At 37.5% G+C, this 18,166-nt stretch overlaps 1 protein-coding gene and 1 long non-coding RNA gene across 2 annotated transcripts in view; one reads left to right on the top strand and one right to left on the bottom strand.

Annotated features, from left to right (window-relative positions):
* Window positions 1-5,227, bottom strand: part of LOC116308738 (ubiquitin carboxyl-terminal hydrolase 24) — a 31,709-nt gene extending 26,482 nt beyond the window's left edge. Inside the window, exons 1-4 of the mRNA XM_031719218.2 lie at window positions 4,638-5,227; window positions 3,155-3,222; window positions 2,913-3,056; window positions 149-283 (exon numbers count right to left, since the gene is read on the bottom strand). Of these exons, the coding sequence (XP_031575078.2) occupies window positions 149-283; window positions 2,913-3,056; window positions 3,155-3,222; window positions 4,638-5,130 (840 nt within the window). The 5' untranslated portion in view covers window positions 5,131-5,227. The remainder of the gene's footprint in view (window positions 1-148; window positions 284-2,912; window positions 3,057-3,154; window positions 3,223-4,637) is intronic.
* A 12,233-nt stretch (window positions 5,228-17,460) lies between these two features.
* LOC148911067 (uncharacterized) lies at window positions 17,461-18,085 on the top strand. Its single transcript, XR_016119821.1, has 3 exons — window positions 17,461-17,558; window positions 17,672-17,746; window positions 17,851-18,085. It is a non-coding gene; the product is annotated as an uncharacterized LOC148911067 (long non-coding RNA).
* The last annotated feature ends 81 nt before the right edge of the window (window positions 18,086-18,166 follow it).

Genomic DNA, 18,166 nt, shown 5'->3' with positions numbered 1-18,166 from the left:
ATGTCTTGAAAACATTTATGTTTTGTCTATGCTATGAACTTGTGTGAATGTTTGGTTTTCCCTTCAGTGTTTGTCTTTCTATATATATACAGTAGTATTAGCATCACTTATATAAATAGATTTTTTATTACTGTAGTATCATTTTCACCTTATCAGTAGAATAATATGAGTTTTGGGGGCTAATAGCATAGCACTTGTCTATACCAAATACGTCTTCAAAATAAACTTTGTCCCATGGCCTTGTTCTGTTTTTGAATTGAAACTCACTATCTGGGTCAAATGCCTAGGAACAAATAAAAGAAAAATTCTATATGTAAATTAGTGATTTATTTTAATTTTTTACTATCATACTCTATGAGTATCATACATACTCTAGCTACACCAACTATATAACCATGACCTCCCAGACAACATACTCTAGCTACATCGACTATAACCATGACCTCCTAGACAACATACTCTAGCTACATCAACTATAACCATGACCTCCTAGACAACATACTCTAGCTACATCAACTATAACCATGACCTCCCAGACAACATACTCTAGCTACATCAACTATAACCATGACCTCCTAGACAACATACTCTAGCTACATCAACTATAACCATGACCTCCCAGACAACATACTCTAGCTACATCAACTATAACCATGACCTCCTAGACAACATACTCTAGCTACATCGACTATAACCATGACCTCCCAGACAACATACTCTAGCTACACCAACTATAACCATGACCTCCCAGACAACATACTCTAGCTACATCAACTATAACCATGACCTCCCAGACAACATACTCTAGCTACATCAACTATAACTATGACCTCCCAGACAACATACTCTAGCTACATCAACTATAACCATGACCTCCCAGACAACATACAGTACCACCTGAAATCATTGCAGCATGCGAACGCGTTTGTTTCGCGTCTTTACCGCGTGCGGTGAACGCAAACTGTACGCGGAATGGACGCGGTCAATACGCTCTTTCGTTCTTACTGCGGTTTATAGAACGTACATGTAGCATTTACAGTACATGTGTCGAGTACATTTGCAGTGAAAGTGCCCCAAAAACTAGACATCACTTTTTAATCAAATGAGCAGCATTTTCTGAAAAACGTAGCATAATCATCGACCGAATGTACGTACATTTAGTCAGATAGTCTATTAATATGGAAGTTTGAAACTTTCGAATATTTTCGAAATTGAAATGTCGGAAATACTTGGAAGTTCGTCCATAAACTTCTATAACTACATGTACTGTAGTTATAAATAAACTGACCTCAAATTATTATCGCTGTGAGGAGGCCTAACCGCATCAATTTAAACCTTCAAATATATGTATTTTGCTAGAGGAAAGTTCAGTCTCCAAATAATTTATCAGAGTTTGAAGCAAATTATTAAGATCAAACCTATTCTTAATTCTTGTTTTTATTTCAAAATACAAAGTCGAAGCTTTTAGAACGCATCTTTTTCCAGCAAATGAATCCATGGCCGGCGAACATGCAATTTACACGCGGACTCGGTTGTTGCGAGCTGCATCGAGCCCTGCAAGCTGGAATTCTTTTTTTTTGTCTCTCTATTAGTCGCTGCCGGTTCCTTTTTTTGACTGGCGGCAGTGAAAAACCAAATTCAAATCGGTTACTCGCAACTAACGAGTCCTCATAATATTTAAAATGCAAAGCAGCGGACCCTAATAATTCTCCGATTTTATACACAGAATACGAAGCCCCAGACCGTTCGTGACCTGAAGAGTCTAAAAATAATACTACATTCACCACGATTGTGAATTTTATGCTTTCGAGTAGCCCAAGAGTGAATCGAAGTAACGAATTCTGTTGTGAATGTAGAAGTATAAATAAAAGTTGCCTTAGGAAATTGCAGGACGAAGAATGTTTGAGAGATCTAAAACATACAAACGCCCGTGCATAAAAGTATGCGACAAGATAAACGTCATACATGTAGCGTTACACTGTAATCAATTATCTATGTCGGGCTCTAAAACATCTAATGTAATTTCGTTTTTTCGTCCAATGTTACTCTATTACCTTGAAATAAAGCACGAAAGCATAAAATACTATTATTTTATAAAATAGTTGGAACTTTTGGATAGATTAACCATTCCAACTGGATCAAAATCGAGGTAGAAACGCTCCCCACAAGATACAGTACAAAAGGGCAAGAGAATCGCATATGACCACATTTAAACACAGTTAGCTCATTTTCGATTGATGAAACAATTAATTCCAAAGAAATTCTACACACAAAAAAAATCGACTCCTGTACTGGTTGGTACAAACTCGAACTCGATTCCTAAATGGAACTTTTAAAAAACTCGAACTCGGGCCATAAAAAATATTTCGTTGAATGCCAAACCAGTAGGAATACTGTATAACCAAACAGCGCTTTGTACAGTATGATACTGTATGGGACGCGTTTTTTCGGCAACCGCGGTTAAATCGCGGTCAATTCTAGGTCAGGACGCGGCTTATTTGCGTTTTTACCGCGTGCACTGAACGCGCGACGGACGCGTCTTATGCCTCAATGATTTCAGGCGGTACTGTACTCTAGCTACACCAACTTTAACCATGACCTCCCAGACAACATACTCTAGCTACATCAACTACGTATAACCATGACCTCCCAGACAACATACTCTAGCTACATCAACTATAACCATGACCTCCCAGGCAACATACTGTTGCTACACCAACTACAGTATAACCCAGAACCTCTCAAACTACATACTGACTCTGTACTAGCCATGACAAGAAGCTGGCTTGTCACAAATTTAAAAGTAGAACATTGGTAATGTCAAAAACAATGTCAATAACTAAAGTTTAAAAGTTATTTATTTAAAGTATAATAATTATACAAATAATCCAAAAAAAATTAAATATACATACCTGAGTTAAAACTTGTAACAAGCCATAAGGTGGAGGAGTGTACTTTAACCTTTGTGCTATCAAGTCAACTAATAGACAAAGCATGTCATATATTCCATCTTGAACATGTGATCCCCATTGATGTACTGCTTGTGATGTTAACAGCTAATAATTGTCAAATATATTAGTCTATAAGATGAAAGGCTTTTTTTTTCATGACAAAGTATCAGATTGAATTACCAGCTAGATAAGGACATACATACCTTCTTAAAGCACTCTGGTAAAGCTCTATCCATAAAGCGCTTGCAATTTTCATCAGCTTCGGCTAATCCTATTCATGTACAGTTAAATGGACATTTTAACAATATATTAAACCAGAATAAATTGATCTTTGCATGAGTGTTGCTTTATAACTTTAGTGTTAGGGTTAGGGACTGTTAATATTTCACTAGGGAGGTAGTGGGATTTGGGTGGCAGAGGTCATTAATATACAATTACCATTGCATTTAAAAATGAACCAAAAAAGGGGTTACCAGTTGATGGAGCTGCAAATACTGTAGTAGTACTTTTAAAAATCAGATAAAAAGTTCTTATTTTTTACTACTGTTTATCAATTATGAAGTTCTCTTAGATTTTCTAAAATGTGTCTAAAGGTTTCTGAAGTTAGGTCTGTAAACAATATCACACAACAGTGCTTTGGCTTCTAAAGAAGTTATGGTTTTACTGTAAAATTGACTCAACTCATTCCTAAGGGGTTTTTTTTACTTTATTTGCTTTGAAAATTATATATTAAATCATTTTGTTGGAATCATGCAAGGAATCGTTACAAAATCAAAATATTTTGGTTGAAAAGGCTATTAAAATAGCTTTGCTTTCCCCGTAAAATGTCAATAAATTGTTCATGAGATAAATAATAATAATAGTGAATAAATTGTTGAAACAATACATAAATTTGAGTTTGACATGTATGTTTATACATGACTTGCTTCCTTCAACAGATAAATAAACAGTCTGTCAAACAGAAATGTTGATTAAGAGTAGCTAATCCTGCTGAGTACTGCATGCTTGGGAAATCAGTGTCATCAAAAGTCACAAATCAAGATTTTTTCAACCATCTAGCATATAGGGAATTCAATACACCCTTCTCATTATGGCTGATGAACGCACAGAAACGAGGTCACCCAGTCATCTTGCAAGGTTGAGCCAAGCTGCTTATTCAAAATAAAGGCTGTTAGCGCTATTATTCAGATCAAAACGAAGGTCATTTTTTATACGTTTCTTCTTTAAAGTCATTTAATGTAATTTTATATCTTTTATTGTGAAATAATGACTGGGTGACCTCGTTTTTGTGCACTTGTCAGCCATTATGAGAAGGGTGTATGATTGCTCACAGCAACAATGAGGTTTTGAGAAGCACTTGCACAGGGCATGTGCTTCCCTTGACAACTTTCAAATTTGTCACTTCCTGGGTGCTGTATTACTGAAGACAGCAAAGAAAAAGCTATTGTTAACTTTGCAATATGGCTAAAATTGAAGAAGTACTTTTTGGGGAAACATTAGCATTTTAGGCTCTCAAGATACTAAAACAAAAGACTTCATTTACTAAAATATATATTATAACACAAGTTAATACAGTTGAAACAGTGTTAAGTTAAAAGTCATATTGGGCTCGTAATACTTTTGTCCAGGTAGATAGCAGATGAAATAGAATTGGAACGCTGTACTTTTTTACCCAGTTTTGCTCACCTTCTTGTGCCAACCTTGTCGAACTTATGAGACATTTTCCAAGGGATTCTTCTTTTTTGAAAGGAATAGACCAGCTTTCTCCAAAAACTCTCCCTTCTAGCTCATATAAATGTGTAGTTGGAAACTCCATTGGTGCAGAATTCGAGTTTTCTTTCGTTTCTGTTTCCCCTGCACTTGCGTTGGCATTGACGACTTCGTCATAAGATGGCGGTGGTTCGGCAGAGGATTCTTCGAAGACATCACCCTCGTCCGTTACTTTATCATCATCTAGATTAGGAATGTCCATCTCTCCCTCATCAGATCCATGGTGGGTTTCAGTATCCCTCATTTCTGTATCTTCATATAATTCCATGTTTCCAGAGTCATCCGTCAACAGACCCACGGCCATATTCAGATCATTTTTAGCGATAACTAGAGCTCTGCGTATGAGAGCTGCATCTGCAAACCCCATGCTAAGCATGGATTTCACGTAGTTTTCGTCTGGCTCAACCATTTTCAATTTCTTCAAATATCTGTTCCTACCTACTAGATCTTTGCGAAACTACAACACTTCTGAGCGCCATCTTGGATTGTAATAAAGGCCCGGATGTCGGTTATTTATGCGCAGAAGCAGTGCAGGCAGGTTCCCAGTAACGACAGTTGTGCTATTCTTACCTCTTACGGTGTTTGACAGATTAATAAAAATTATTAATTATTCAATTATTAATTAATTGATAATTAAAATTCAGGATGTTTATTTATCATCTGATTTTTTAGAGAAATGGGTTTATGTTATTTTTGGTACTTTTTAGGAGTAAAAATAATTCATTGCCACACCTACCTTGACAAAACTTAGGAACCTTTTAGGGCCATTTTCATAAATTTCAATGATCCCTCCCCATCCTCAAAGCAACAAACATAATCGACAGTTAGATTTAATTCCCTTAACCATTGTCAGATAGGCATTATAAATAGTTAACAGTTATTAAAAATAAAACTGATATATATGTATAAAATAACAATATCTTAATATAATAATGAATATAGCGGCTCGTAAGAATTGGTATGTCACACCACATGCAACAAACATACTAAGAACTTTTTTCAAAACATTCATCATCATTGATTATTATAATAATTATTGAAAGCCCAGCAAAATTTCTACGAAATGAAAGGGAAAAATTGAAATGCTTAGAACATTTTTTCTACAATTTTTAGCATTAAGTACAGTACTGTTTAATAAACGAGCAAGAGTGTTTTATCGGGTATAAAACACGAGGCGTGGCCGAGTGGTTTTAGACCCGATAAAACACGATTTGCGAGTTTATTGAACGGCTTAGAAAACTCATGATGTATGTTCTCATATTGTACAGAATTCTTTACGAAATGAACCAAGTTTGATAGAGAAAACCCAAGTTAAAGTTTATGCAAATGAAGACGAATCTATATCAGATATAAAACCTCCTTCATGGTCATGATTTCTATTGTGTTTTCTTCATGAATTATTAATGAGTTTTCTAAAGTAATAAAGAACGAAAATAAGCTTGCAGAATAAGAGCTCTATAAGTGGGAAGCCAATTAAGTTTCAAAATAACATAACATACTCAGTGCCTTATAAGAAGCATAACAATGTGCAGTTGGAAAGCGTGTTCAATATGTTAAAGTTCAAATTGATAAAATAGTAATAAAATATGTATTAGTGTTAATAATAAAGTTCAAATTGATAAAGTTAGTAGTTATCAGCCCACATGATTGTAAATAAAATGCTGGTCTATAGCACTGTCTACCAGGCAGTGTGTCATTTTGATGGGTTGCAAGCATTCCCAAGAGAGTTTAAAGACAAAAACATGGCGGTCATTGTGGTACCGTTAACAATGGATGCTAATGAGAAATCTTTTGTTAAATGGCACCAACATGGCCGCGATGACGTAACGTGCAATCGAAGAATACTCGCGATTAGCGCTCGGTGCAAGGGGTAGGAATGAATATATGAAGTACTTACCTTGGTATGTGAAGTTCACTGCCCCAACACCCTCTCCATAAGGCATTCCAGAGTTTAAGAATCGTTTCAGTGCGCATGCGCTTTTATCCCAAGTTTCCAACTTCTTTTGTTTAACTAAGAATAAAAGGTTTCGACAAAAGCAGGTGAGAAATTCGGGATAAAATCGCATGCGCACTGAAAACGATTCTAAAACTATCAAAGGCTCATTGTCTCAACGTCTTGTTGGAATTTAAATTGTCTTCATGTAAGGCGCAGCATTCAAATGTTTCCCTCAATTGCTGCGAAGACTTCGAATGGGTTAAGAGATGCTTTTATATTTACGCGTAGAAAATATCTATTTTCGTAAGTATTAGTTTAGATCAACTCTTTAAAAAGACTGAACTCAAAAAAAGGATAGTGCATGGGGTAGCGCATGCACCAGTTTGCATGCGATTTATCCCGAGTTTCCACCTTCTTTTGTTTAATTAAGAACAAAATAAATTTTCGACAAAGGAAGCTGAGAAATTTGGGATAAAATCGCATGCGCACTGAAAACGATTCTTAAACTATCAACTGGCTTATTGTTTCAAAATGTCGTTGGAATTTAAATGGTCTTCATATATGAGGCGCAGTATGCAAATTGTTGACCCAGTTGCAGCGAAGACTTCGAATTAATGAGGTAAGAGATACTTTTATATTTACGCGTAGAAAATACTTATTTTCCTAAGCATTACTTTACATAAACTCTTAAAAAAGACTGAAATTAAAAAGTATAGAGAGGTAGTGGGGTGTTTGTGGATTTTTTTGATTCAAATTCTTTGATTTTGTAGTAAATTTCAGAAACCCTTACCCTAACCCTAGATAAAAAATCTAGTTTTTAGCACATTTCTGGTTTAAAGCGCTACATTTTAGTTAGGTTTTGTGTCTCAAAATGTGTCTCGTGTGTGGCAAACAATTTATTCGAGTCTCCTACTATACCAAACTAAACTCAGGTTTAACTAACCTAACCATACATTTATTTAGTTCCGTACATGTATTTAGTTCCGTACATGTATTTAGTTCTACATTTATTTAATACCGTACATTTATTTAGTTCCGTACATTTATTTAGTTCCGTACATTTATTTAGTTCCGTACATTTATTTAGTTCTACATTTATTTAATACCGTACATTTATTTAGTTCCGTACATTTATTTAGTTCTACATTTATTTAATACCGTACATTTATTTAATTCTTTGCATTTATTTAGTTCTTTACATTTATTTGGTTCCATACATTTATTTAGCTCCATACATTTATTTAGTGCCATACATTTATTTAGTGCAATACATTTATCTAGTGTCATACATTTATTTAGTGCCATACATTTATTTAGTTCTTTACATTTATTTAGTGCCATACATTTATTTAGTGTCATACACTTATTTAGCGCCATACATTTATTTAGTATCATACATTTATTTAGTGCCATACACTTATTTAGTTCTTTACATTTATTTGGTTCCATACATTTATTTAGCTCCATACATTTATTTAGTGCCATACATTTATTTTGTGCCATACATTTATTTAGTGCCATACATTTGTTTAGTGCCATACACTTATCTAGTGCCATACATTTATTTAGTGCCATACACTTATTTAGTGCCATACACTTATTTAGTGCCATACATTAATTATTTAGTTCCATACACTTATTTAGTGCCATACATGTATTTAGTGCCATACATGTATTTAGTGCCATACATGTATTTAGTGCCATACACTTATTTAGTGCCATACATTAATTATTTAGTTCCATACACTTATTTAGTGCCATACATGTATTTAGTGCCATACATGTATTTAGTGCCATACATGTATTTAGTGCCATACACTTATTTAGTGCCATACACTTATTTAGTGCCATACATGTATTTAGTTCCATACATGTATTTAGTGCCATACATTTATTTAGTGCCATACATTTATTTAGTGCCATACATTTATTTAGTGCCATACATTTATTTAGTTCTACATTTAATATTCATGAACATTTAAACTTTAAGCATCACATAAGGGATATCTGTAGCAAGGGGGCGAAGGAAGTGGGGGTGCTTATAAGGCTGAGAAATATGTTGCCAACAATAGCAACTTAAGTATTGCCATACAGTCCGACACTTTTATTGAAGCAAGAACGATTGCAAGAGCACGCATTAAGGGCCATTTACTGCGATAGGAGTAGCTCATACGAGCAGCTTTTAAAGGAGGCAAAACTTTCAACATTGCAAAATCGTAGGCTACAGGATATAGCGCAAATTATGTATAAGGCCTTTTAAAATCATTAATAATTCATGAGGAAAACACAACAGAAATCACGACTGTGATGAGTTCTGTAAATCAGATACAGAATCCTGTTCATTTGCATACACTTCAAGATGGATTTGCTTGGCAAGATTCACTTGAAAATTTTAGTGAAACACAAAGGAACTAATTAACCTAGATGTTTGATAAGTAATCTACAGTATTCGTGTCCGTGTTGTATCCAATACACGGTAAATCCTCTATTTAGCCCCCCCTCTCAATTAAGCCCCCCTTCTCTAATAAGCCCCCCCCCCCCTTTTTAAAGGAAGAAATTTGTTAAGTCCCCCCTCTCTTTTTAGCCCCCCCCTCCTTTCACAACTTAAGAATCACATGTACTGATTAAAGGTGATTTATTAAAGTCTTGGTTGTTCAGAACATTTTTTTTAGCTTGCTTTGTTAATGTCACCGTGTTTTAGTTTTGCTATTCACAATAATCGTAAATTATACTTGAGAGACTAACACAGGTGAATCAAATAATAAAAATGCCATGTACATCACTACAGATTATGCGAGACGGTCAATAGTAATGCTTCCGTTTAATCCTGAGTTACAATCATATTATATACTGCGTTTCGACTAAATCAATAAGCCCCCTGTACTGATAATAGTGATTAATGTACCAAACATTAACAAAAACACTCTTTAGTAATTACTAGTTGTTGGGTTACCTGTGTAAGTGCCTGCCTTAGGTCAGCGGAATCTCACGTTTTGTAACGACGGCCATGTTTGTGTAAGCACATGGTTTACTTGAATAAAGCCTACTTTCACGGCTTAATCGTGTATATTCTTCACTACAATTTATTCAAGTAACCAAAAATGGATAAAGTTTTACGTCCTGAACGTTTCGGCGTCGATCCAAGTGATACTGGAGCATCCAAAGCGTGGATACACTGGAAACGAACTTTCGAGAATTTTCTCTCAGTGCTGCCCGATGAAGGTCTCAATAAATTCGGAGTGTTAACCAATTTCGTTTCACCTGCAGTCTTTGAGTACATCGAAGGATATCCAAGCTACGAATCCGCTATGCAATCGCTTCAAAATGTTTACGTTAGACCAACTAACGAAATTTACGCGAGACACGTTCTTGCAACTCGACGACAACAGCCTGGAGAGACACTGGACCAGTATTTACAAGCTCTAAAGGTGCTCAGCAAGGAATGTAATTTCCAATCTGTTACGGCTGCTAAATACTGTGAAGAGAACGTCCGGGATGCCTTCATTACTGGGTTGCAATCAAATCAAATTCGTCAGCGGCTTTTGGAGAATAAAACTCTTGATCTAAAGACAATGTTCGATCAAGCTAGAGCTCTTGATTCTGCCATGCGAAGTTCTGAAAGCTACGCAGTTTCTCAGCCATTCAATGCTGCAGCCGTAGGTGTGTCACCTGAAACCACATCGCCAGCGTCATCTCAACCTGACCCCAATCTCTTAGCTTCAACACTGACGACCGGTAGTCCCAAATGTTTCTTCTGTGGAAATACTAAGCATCCCCGTGCCAAATGCCCAGCTCGTGATGCTGTGTGCCATAAATGTCAGAAGAAGGGGCATTTTGCACAAGTCTGTCGAGGGAAACCGTCAAAGCCTGGTGACGTCTCTGCGGCCCTCTGGCCACCATCACTTGCCTCAGTTGGGACCCCGCAAGCTCTTAAGGCCTCATCTGCTACTGTCATAGTCAATTCAGGATGGAATGTGAAGGCGCTCTTTGATAGTGGTAGCAGCGAAAGCTATATTCACCCAAGTTTAGTAGAAGCAGCTGCTATTCCTGTTAATCCTTCTTCTAGTACAGTGTCCATGGCGGCATCAGCATTATGTACAAAAACCGAGGGATTCTGCACCGTCAACCTTAACTACCAAGGACACAGCTATGAGGAATTTCGCCTGTCAATAATGCCCGGCCTATGCTCTGATCTCATTTTGGGACTTGACTTCCAGTCTCAACATGACCACGTCACGTTTGAGTATGGTGGAACAAAGCCACCCCTATCTGTCTGCGGCCTAACTACGTTAAACATCGACCCGCCCTCACCCTTTGCAAACCTTACATCAGATTGTCATCCAGTTGCTGCTAAATCCAGACGCTACAGTGCAGAAGATCTCACATTCATCAGTGGAGAAGTGGATCGATTGCAAAAGGAAGGCATCATTGAACCCAGTCAGTCTCCGTGGCGAGCCCAAGTAGTTGTAACTAAAGACGAGAACCACAAGAAATGTCTGGCTATAGATTACTCACAGACCATCAACCGATTCACACAGCTTGATGCATTCCCATTGCCAAGAATCAGTGACACTATCAACGAAATCGCTCAGTTTAGAGTTTTCAGTACCCTTGACCTGCAAAGTGCCTACCACCAGATACCGTTGAAAAACGAAGACAAGCCTTACACTGCCTTTGAAGCTAAGGGCAGACTCTATCAGTTTACCCGGTTACCTTTTGGAGTAACCAACGGGGTAGCATGCTTCCAAAGAGAAATGATGAGACTAGTCGAAGACCATAATCTGAAAGGAGTATTTCCCTACCTGGATAACATAACTATCTGTGGAAAGGATCAGTCTGATCATGACATCAACTTGAAATCCTTCATGGATGCTGCACGAAATGCCAATCTTAAGTTCAACGATAGCAAGAGTGTCTTCTCCACGCGCCGTCTTCCTTTACTTGGTTACGTCATTGAAGAAGGTACCATTAGTCCTGATCCTGAAAGGTTACGGCCCTTGAAAGAGCTTCCTCTGCCACACAATTCAAGATCCCTCAACAGATGTCTTGGACTTTTCTCCTATTACTCACAATGGGTACCAAATTTCTCTGATCGAATAAAGCCCATCACAAGCTGTAAATCCTTTCCATTGCCTCAGGAAGCCAAAGAGGCATTTCAAGGAATAAAGAAGATCATCGCAGAAGCCATTGTTTCAGCCATAGATGAAAGTATCCCCTTTGAAGTTGAGACAGATGCTTCGGAAGTAGCACTGGCAGCCACTCTCAACCAGAATGGGAGACCAGTGGCCTTCTTTTCGCGTACTTTGCAAGGAAGTGAGCTAAAGCACTCTGCTGTCGAGAAGGAGGCTCAAGCTATCGTTGAATCTGTAAGACACTGGAGACATTTTCTCACCGGTCGCCACTTCACTCTAAAAACTGACCAACAATCAGTTTCTTACATGTTTAACCAACGACAGAAAGGGAAGATCAAGAATGACAAGATAATGCGTTGGAGAATCGAGCTCAGTTGTTACAGCTTTGACATAGTCTACAGACCCGGTAAAGAGAATATGGCACCAGACACCTTGTCCCGAGCCAGCTGTGCTACGACTACTCACGATTCCCTCTACAAGCTTCATGAATCACTATGTCATCCAGGCGTTACCAGACTCTGGCATTATGTTCGAACGAAAAACTTACCGTTTTCACTAGAAGAAGTCAAGAAAACAGTAAGCGCCTGCCCTGTCTGCTGTGAGTGTAAGCCCAAGTTCTACCGGCCAGAAGAAGCTCATCTCATTAAGGCTACCCAGCCATTTGAAAGAATAAACATTGACTTTAAAGGCCCTCTACCCTCCAACAACAAGAACAGGTACTTTCTAAACATCATTGATGAGTATTCTCGTTTTCCGTTTGTCTTCCCATGTCCTGATGTATCCACTCCCACCGTTGTGAGGTGTCTTACCACGCTGTTTTCTCTTTTTGGCATGCCGGCCTATGTGCATTCAGACAGGGGAGCATCATTCATGAGTCGAGAGCTACGAGAGTTCCTGACTAGCAAAGGTATTGCGATGAGCCGCACTACAAGTTACAACCCCGCCGGGAATGGACAGGTGGAGAAATACAATGGCACTGTCTGGCAGGCTGTTACAGCTTGCCTGAAGTCCAAAACCCTCCCAGCCGAGTACTGGCAAGATGTCCTCCCTGATGTCTTACACTCAATCCGTTCTCTGCTGTGTACTGCAACGAACGAGACGCCTCATGAGCGTTTTCTGGGCTTCTCTCGTCGGTCCTCTACTGGCAGCTCCATCCCTACTTGGCTGTCTGTACCTGGTCCTGTATACATCAAGCGTAACGTTCGAAACAGCAAAATGGACCCCCTCGTCGATGAGGTTGACCTGCTCCAGGCGAACCCACATTATGCTCATGTTCGCTACCCTGATGGGCGGGAGACAACAGTGTCTACGAGAAGTCTCGCTCCCCGAGGTCAGCCGATAAGTGAAGTCTCACCTGTGCAACCAACACCAGCTGAAGCACAATCTGCCACACCCCAACCGGCTGAAGTCCAACCTGCAACAACGCCGCCCGCTGAAGCACTCTTACCTGACAACGGTGCCAATCACGGAACTACCCATGAAAGTAAACAGGCCCCCATAGTACTGAGACGCTCTCAGCGGGGAAGTCATCCCATTGATAGGCTTAATCTTTAGGAAGGGGTGAATGTACTGATAATAGTGATTAATGTACCAAACATTAACAAAAACACTCTTTAGTAATTACTAGTTGTTGGGTTACCTGTGTAAGTGCCTGCCTTAGGTCAGCGGAATCTCACGTTTTGTAACGACGGCCATGTTTGTGTAAGCACATGGTTTACTTGAATAAAGCCTACTTTCACGGCTTAATCGTGTATATTCTTCACTACACCCCCCCCCCCTCTCAATTAAGCCCCCCCTCTCCAATAAGCCCTCCTTCAAACATGCCTGAAATAAATAAGCCCCCCGCGTGCCGGGGGGATAAATAGAGGATTTACGGTACAAACTCTCGCCTACGACTCAAGTTAGCACATCGGATACAACACGGCCACTCATACTGTATAATAATATTACAAAAACCATCTGGCCCCACCCTATATACCAGACCTTTTCCATGGCAATGGGTGTGTAGGTACTTCTTCATACCAAGATTTAACACCATAACATATGGGAGGAACAGTATAAGGTAAATGGGTCCTTTCATTTTATCAAAGATTGATAAATCTCTCAAAATGGCTGAATCCAATTATATTAATAATATGTTTAGAAATCAAGTAAGGAAGTTGGACTTGGCCATATGGCTATCTCTACTCAGGAGTGTAAAGACTGCTTTTTGTGTCTAAATTAATTCATGTCTCTACTTGATCTATTGAATAATTCATTCTTATAGGTAATGCAGTGTGCTGCAGTTTTCCATACTCGCGAACTCAGATGTCCTGATAGTAGTTTCAGTGTCTGGATAGACGTGGGGCATCAGATTTTGTGGGAATGCAAACCTGTGGTACTCAGCTACATGGCACATGGGAAATGACATAATTATATTATAATTTATTCATTTGCGCCATCCATGCGGTCGGTTTAGAATGCCAAACACATATTAAAAACAGTGAATGATGCCACAGGTCGCCATTCACAGCATGCATCTATTTAACGTACTTCCCATGTGCCATTTCGGTCTCAGCTTTTGTGTTCTATGTTTCTGAACCCGACAACGATTCTTCAATTGAGTGTATAATATACCAGTCCAGTGACTCAGTCTGCACTAGCAATGTGTGAGGGAGGGGGTAGATTGGTGGGGGTGAATAGATGGTGTTGGGAGGGAATGTAAATAGGAAATAACTAATAATAAACTTAGGAATTGTTTGAGGGATTTTATTAGGGTTAGATAGGTGTCTCCAATTAGTTTCTTAATTGTAAGCTAGAAAAAAAGACAAGTTATTATTATTATTATTATTATCATTATTATTATATATACACTGTTAGATCTTATCACTATGTTGCTATGCGACAGCATGGTTATTAGACAACAAATTAAGGTGCCGACAGTCTTCTAAGCCATGTTAACCCATGGATATTTGTCCGATTTGAAGCAATTCTATTGTTCAGATTCCTACTTTTGATTGGCTAATTTGTAGAAAATTTGTTGAGGTGGCTTTGGTTGGAGTAGTCGCACTGTAAAGTTTATGCAAATGAACACAATTTTGTATCAGATTTACAATACTCTTCACGGTCCAGATTTCTGTTGTGTTTTCCTCATGAGATTATTAATGAGTTTGATAATATTATTTAATATTTAGTTCTACATTTAATATTTAGTGCCACACATTTAATATTTAGTGCCCCACATTTAATATTTAGTGCCACACATTTAATATTTAGTGCTACACATTTAATATTTAGTGCCATACATTTGATATTTAGTGCCACGCATTTAATATTTAGTGCCACGCATTTAATATTTAGTGCCATACATTTAACATTTAGTACCATACATTTAATATTTAGTGCAATACATTTAATATTTAGTGCCATACATTAAATTATTTAATACTTAGTGCCAATACATTAAATTAAATCAAATAGTTCCTTGTTGGTTGTTGTTACCCATTCATAATAATTTGTTTTATCAACCATTAATTCAATAAATATGCTTCAAGCTTTCGGCCTACTCGGCCATCCTCAGGAAAATGAAAAAATCAATTGTAATGTTTTTCATTTCCCTGAGGATAGGCGAGTAGGCCGAAAGCTCGGAACATATTTATTGAATTAATGGTTGATAAAACAAATTATAATGAATACATTAAATTATTTAACATTTAGTGCCATACATTAAATTATTTAATATTTTAAGTGCCACACATTTAATATTTTGTGCCATACATTAAATTCTTTAATATAAGTACCATACATTTATTTAGTTCTCTACATTTATTTAGTTCTCTACATTTATTTAGTTCTCTACATTTATTTTTAAGTTCTATACATTATTTAGTTCTACATTTATTTAGTTCCATACATTTATTTAGTTCCATCCCTGGGAGTTCCATTTAGTTTCTTGCATTTATATAGTTCAAATCATTGATTGATTGATTGATTGACTGATTGACTGATGCCACCTCTAACTTAATATTTTCAGTATTGATTCATTGGTATATTGCGAATATATGAAAATTTTTACCATTCAAATATTCAATAATATTTAAGTAGACTCCTCAAGTTACAGTATCTTTTCCTTAACAAAAATTTAACAGAATTATTTTATTCTCTACTTTCACATCCCCATAATACTTTGCCTCTTTGAGGGGTAACCAGAGGGGAAATACCCACTTATTTTGCTGAAGGTTGTTCAGAAAATGCTGACAACACCTTCTTTGGTATCCAAAGATAAAATGAAGAAGTAAAAAACAGAAAAAGATAGAAGCTTGAAGACGTTAAGGTAAATTTTGAAAATGTTTTCATAAGTCAATACATTTTCTGTAAGACCAAAACTCTTGAAGATCTGTACACACAAAAATACTACGGATCTCACCGAACTGTGTGGCGACACGTCAAAAATTTGTCTCGCTACCACGCCCTAATTCGTCTACTGACACGCCTACTTTTGTTACAGCAGTCGGCATTCCATCTTTCATGTATTACATTGCACTATAATACAAAACCCGTATCAATCCACGAAGTCAAGTAGAATAGGCCAGCAAACGCTCAAAATGTTTCTTGGTGCATATTAACACATATAATATCTGTAAACCAGGCCATTTTAGATGAAACTGTTTTGCTAGGAGCAGGGTTAGGGCATTTTAATTTGGCAATTCTATCCCCCACATAAACAAGCAGTGACGTCATAGTGATTCAGAAATAGGGCAATTTATAGAAATTTATCTTTTTCAGGCTAATGACAAGAAACCTCCAAGGAATGGGAAAGCTAAAAATGAGTTTGGTTCTGGAGATGGTGGGAGATGGATGCAACTTGCTTTTGGTGGTCACCTCTCTCACTGTTGTTTGTTTGTATGAGTTTATAATTGTTTCTTTGTTTCTTTAATGTTTGATTTGTTTGTCTAATATATGCATATATTTCAGTTTGTTTGTTTATTTAGCTCTTTTCTTGCTTGCTTGCCTGCTTGCCTGCCTGCCTGCTTGCCTGCCTGCCTGCTTGCCTGCCTGCCTGCTTGCCTGCCTGCCTGCTTGCCTGCCTGCCTGCCTGCCTGCCTGCCTGCTTGCCTGCTTGCCTGCTTGCCTGCTTGCCTGCTTGCCTGCTTGCCTGCTTGCCTGCTTGCCTGCTTGCCTGCTTGCCTGCTTGCCTGCTTGCCTGCTTGCCTGCTTGCCTGCTTGCCTGCTTGCCTGCTTGCCTGCTTGCCTGCTTGCCTGCTTGCCTGCTTGCCTGCTTGCCTGCTTGCCTGCTTGCCTGCTTGCCTGCTTGCCTGCTTGCCTGCTTGCATGGTTTAGACTATTATCTTCTAACAATTTTTTCATATCCTGTTGCTTTGTTTTTGAAAGTTTTCCGTTTGTAGTTAAAAATTAAAAGCGATCAAAATGAATAATATAAGTTATAATATATTCATAATAAAATAACTATAAAAATATATGCTTGAACAAAAAATAAATAAATAAATAAAAATATAAGTATGAACAAATATTCGTGAAAACTACATAAAAAAGGCTTGCCTAAATAAGTATGCCTTCAACTTCTTTTTAAATTCCTTCAAAGATGTCCACAATAAAGGTATAGTATATATAGGTTATATAGCAGCCGCATTGGATTTAAATCGGTATTGTGAGAAGTATTAAGGATAAGTAGAATCTATTTGATGCATTTAGTGTCTTTACTGACTATCTTTTAGTGTGCGTGTTTTCAGATTAAATCACTGGCAATGACATATATCAATAGAAAGTCAGGTAATCTTATTTGATTTTTTTACACTATTTGAATCAATAATCTTGTTATCTAATTATATTTATAAAACATATTCTACTTATAAGTTTAATAATTATCTATTTTATTATTTTAGAAATTCAAGAAAAAGCAATGATATGTCAAGAAACTACCCCCAAGTGATTGTGGATTTAAAGGCTACTCTGAAGATGTAAGTAAACAATAATGCGGTTTCTTTTTTTTACAATGCTGTTGTTATTGCTGCTGCTTCTGATATTGCTGTTAGCTTATTATAACTTCATATTCATCTTACAGGGAACCCCTGGCGGGCAGTACCACAGACAAGCTTGATTTGGACCTCACCCTTCCCCACCACTCCACAAGTAAGTCTAGTCTACATGGGTGTTGTTGGTTCGACCTTTCTATGAAACATTACCACACAAGAATGCACCTCCGAATGGTTCAAGAACAATAATGCGCAATGGTTGGTTAATGGAGTCAGGTTTTGGTCAGATCGTAAGTTATATATCTCGATTATTAACTTCTTCATTGCTGGGGTAATTTAACAATAATTAGATACCAAATTTTAGCAATATAAAAAAAGAAATAGCTATTACATAGTCATAATAGA

Source organism: Actinia tenebrosa, unplaced genomic scaffold (genome assembly GCF_029948245.1).
Source record: "Actinia tenebrosa isolate PJP-AT-01 unplaced genomic scaffold, QUT_ActTen_1.0 PGA_scaffold15__27_contigs__length_11533743, whole genome shotgun sequence".
Taxonomy (NCBI): Eukaryota; Metazoa; Cnidaria; class Anthozoa; order Actiniaria; family Actiniidae; genus Actinia; species Actinia tenebrosa.
Note: the sequence above shows the minus strand (reverse complement) of the source record. Positions and strands in the feature narration are given on the sequence as shown.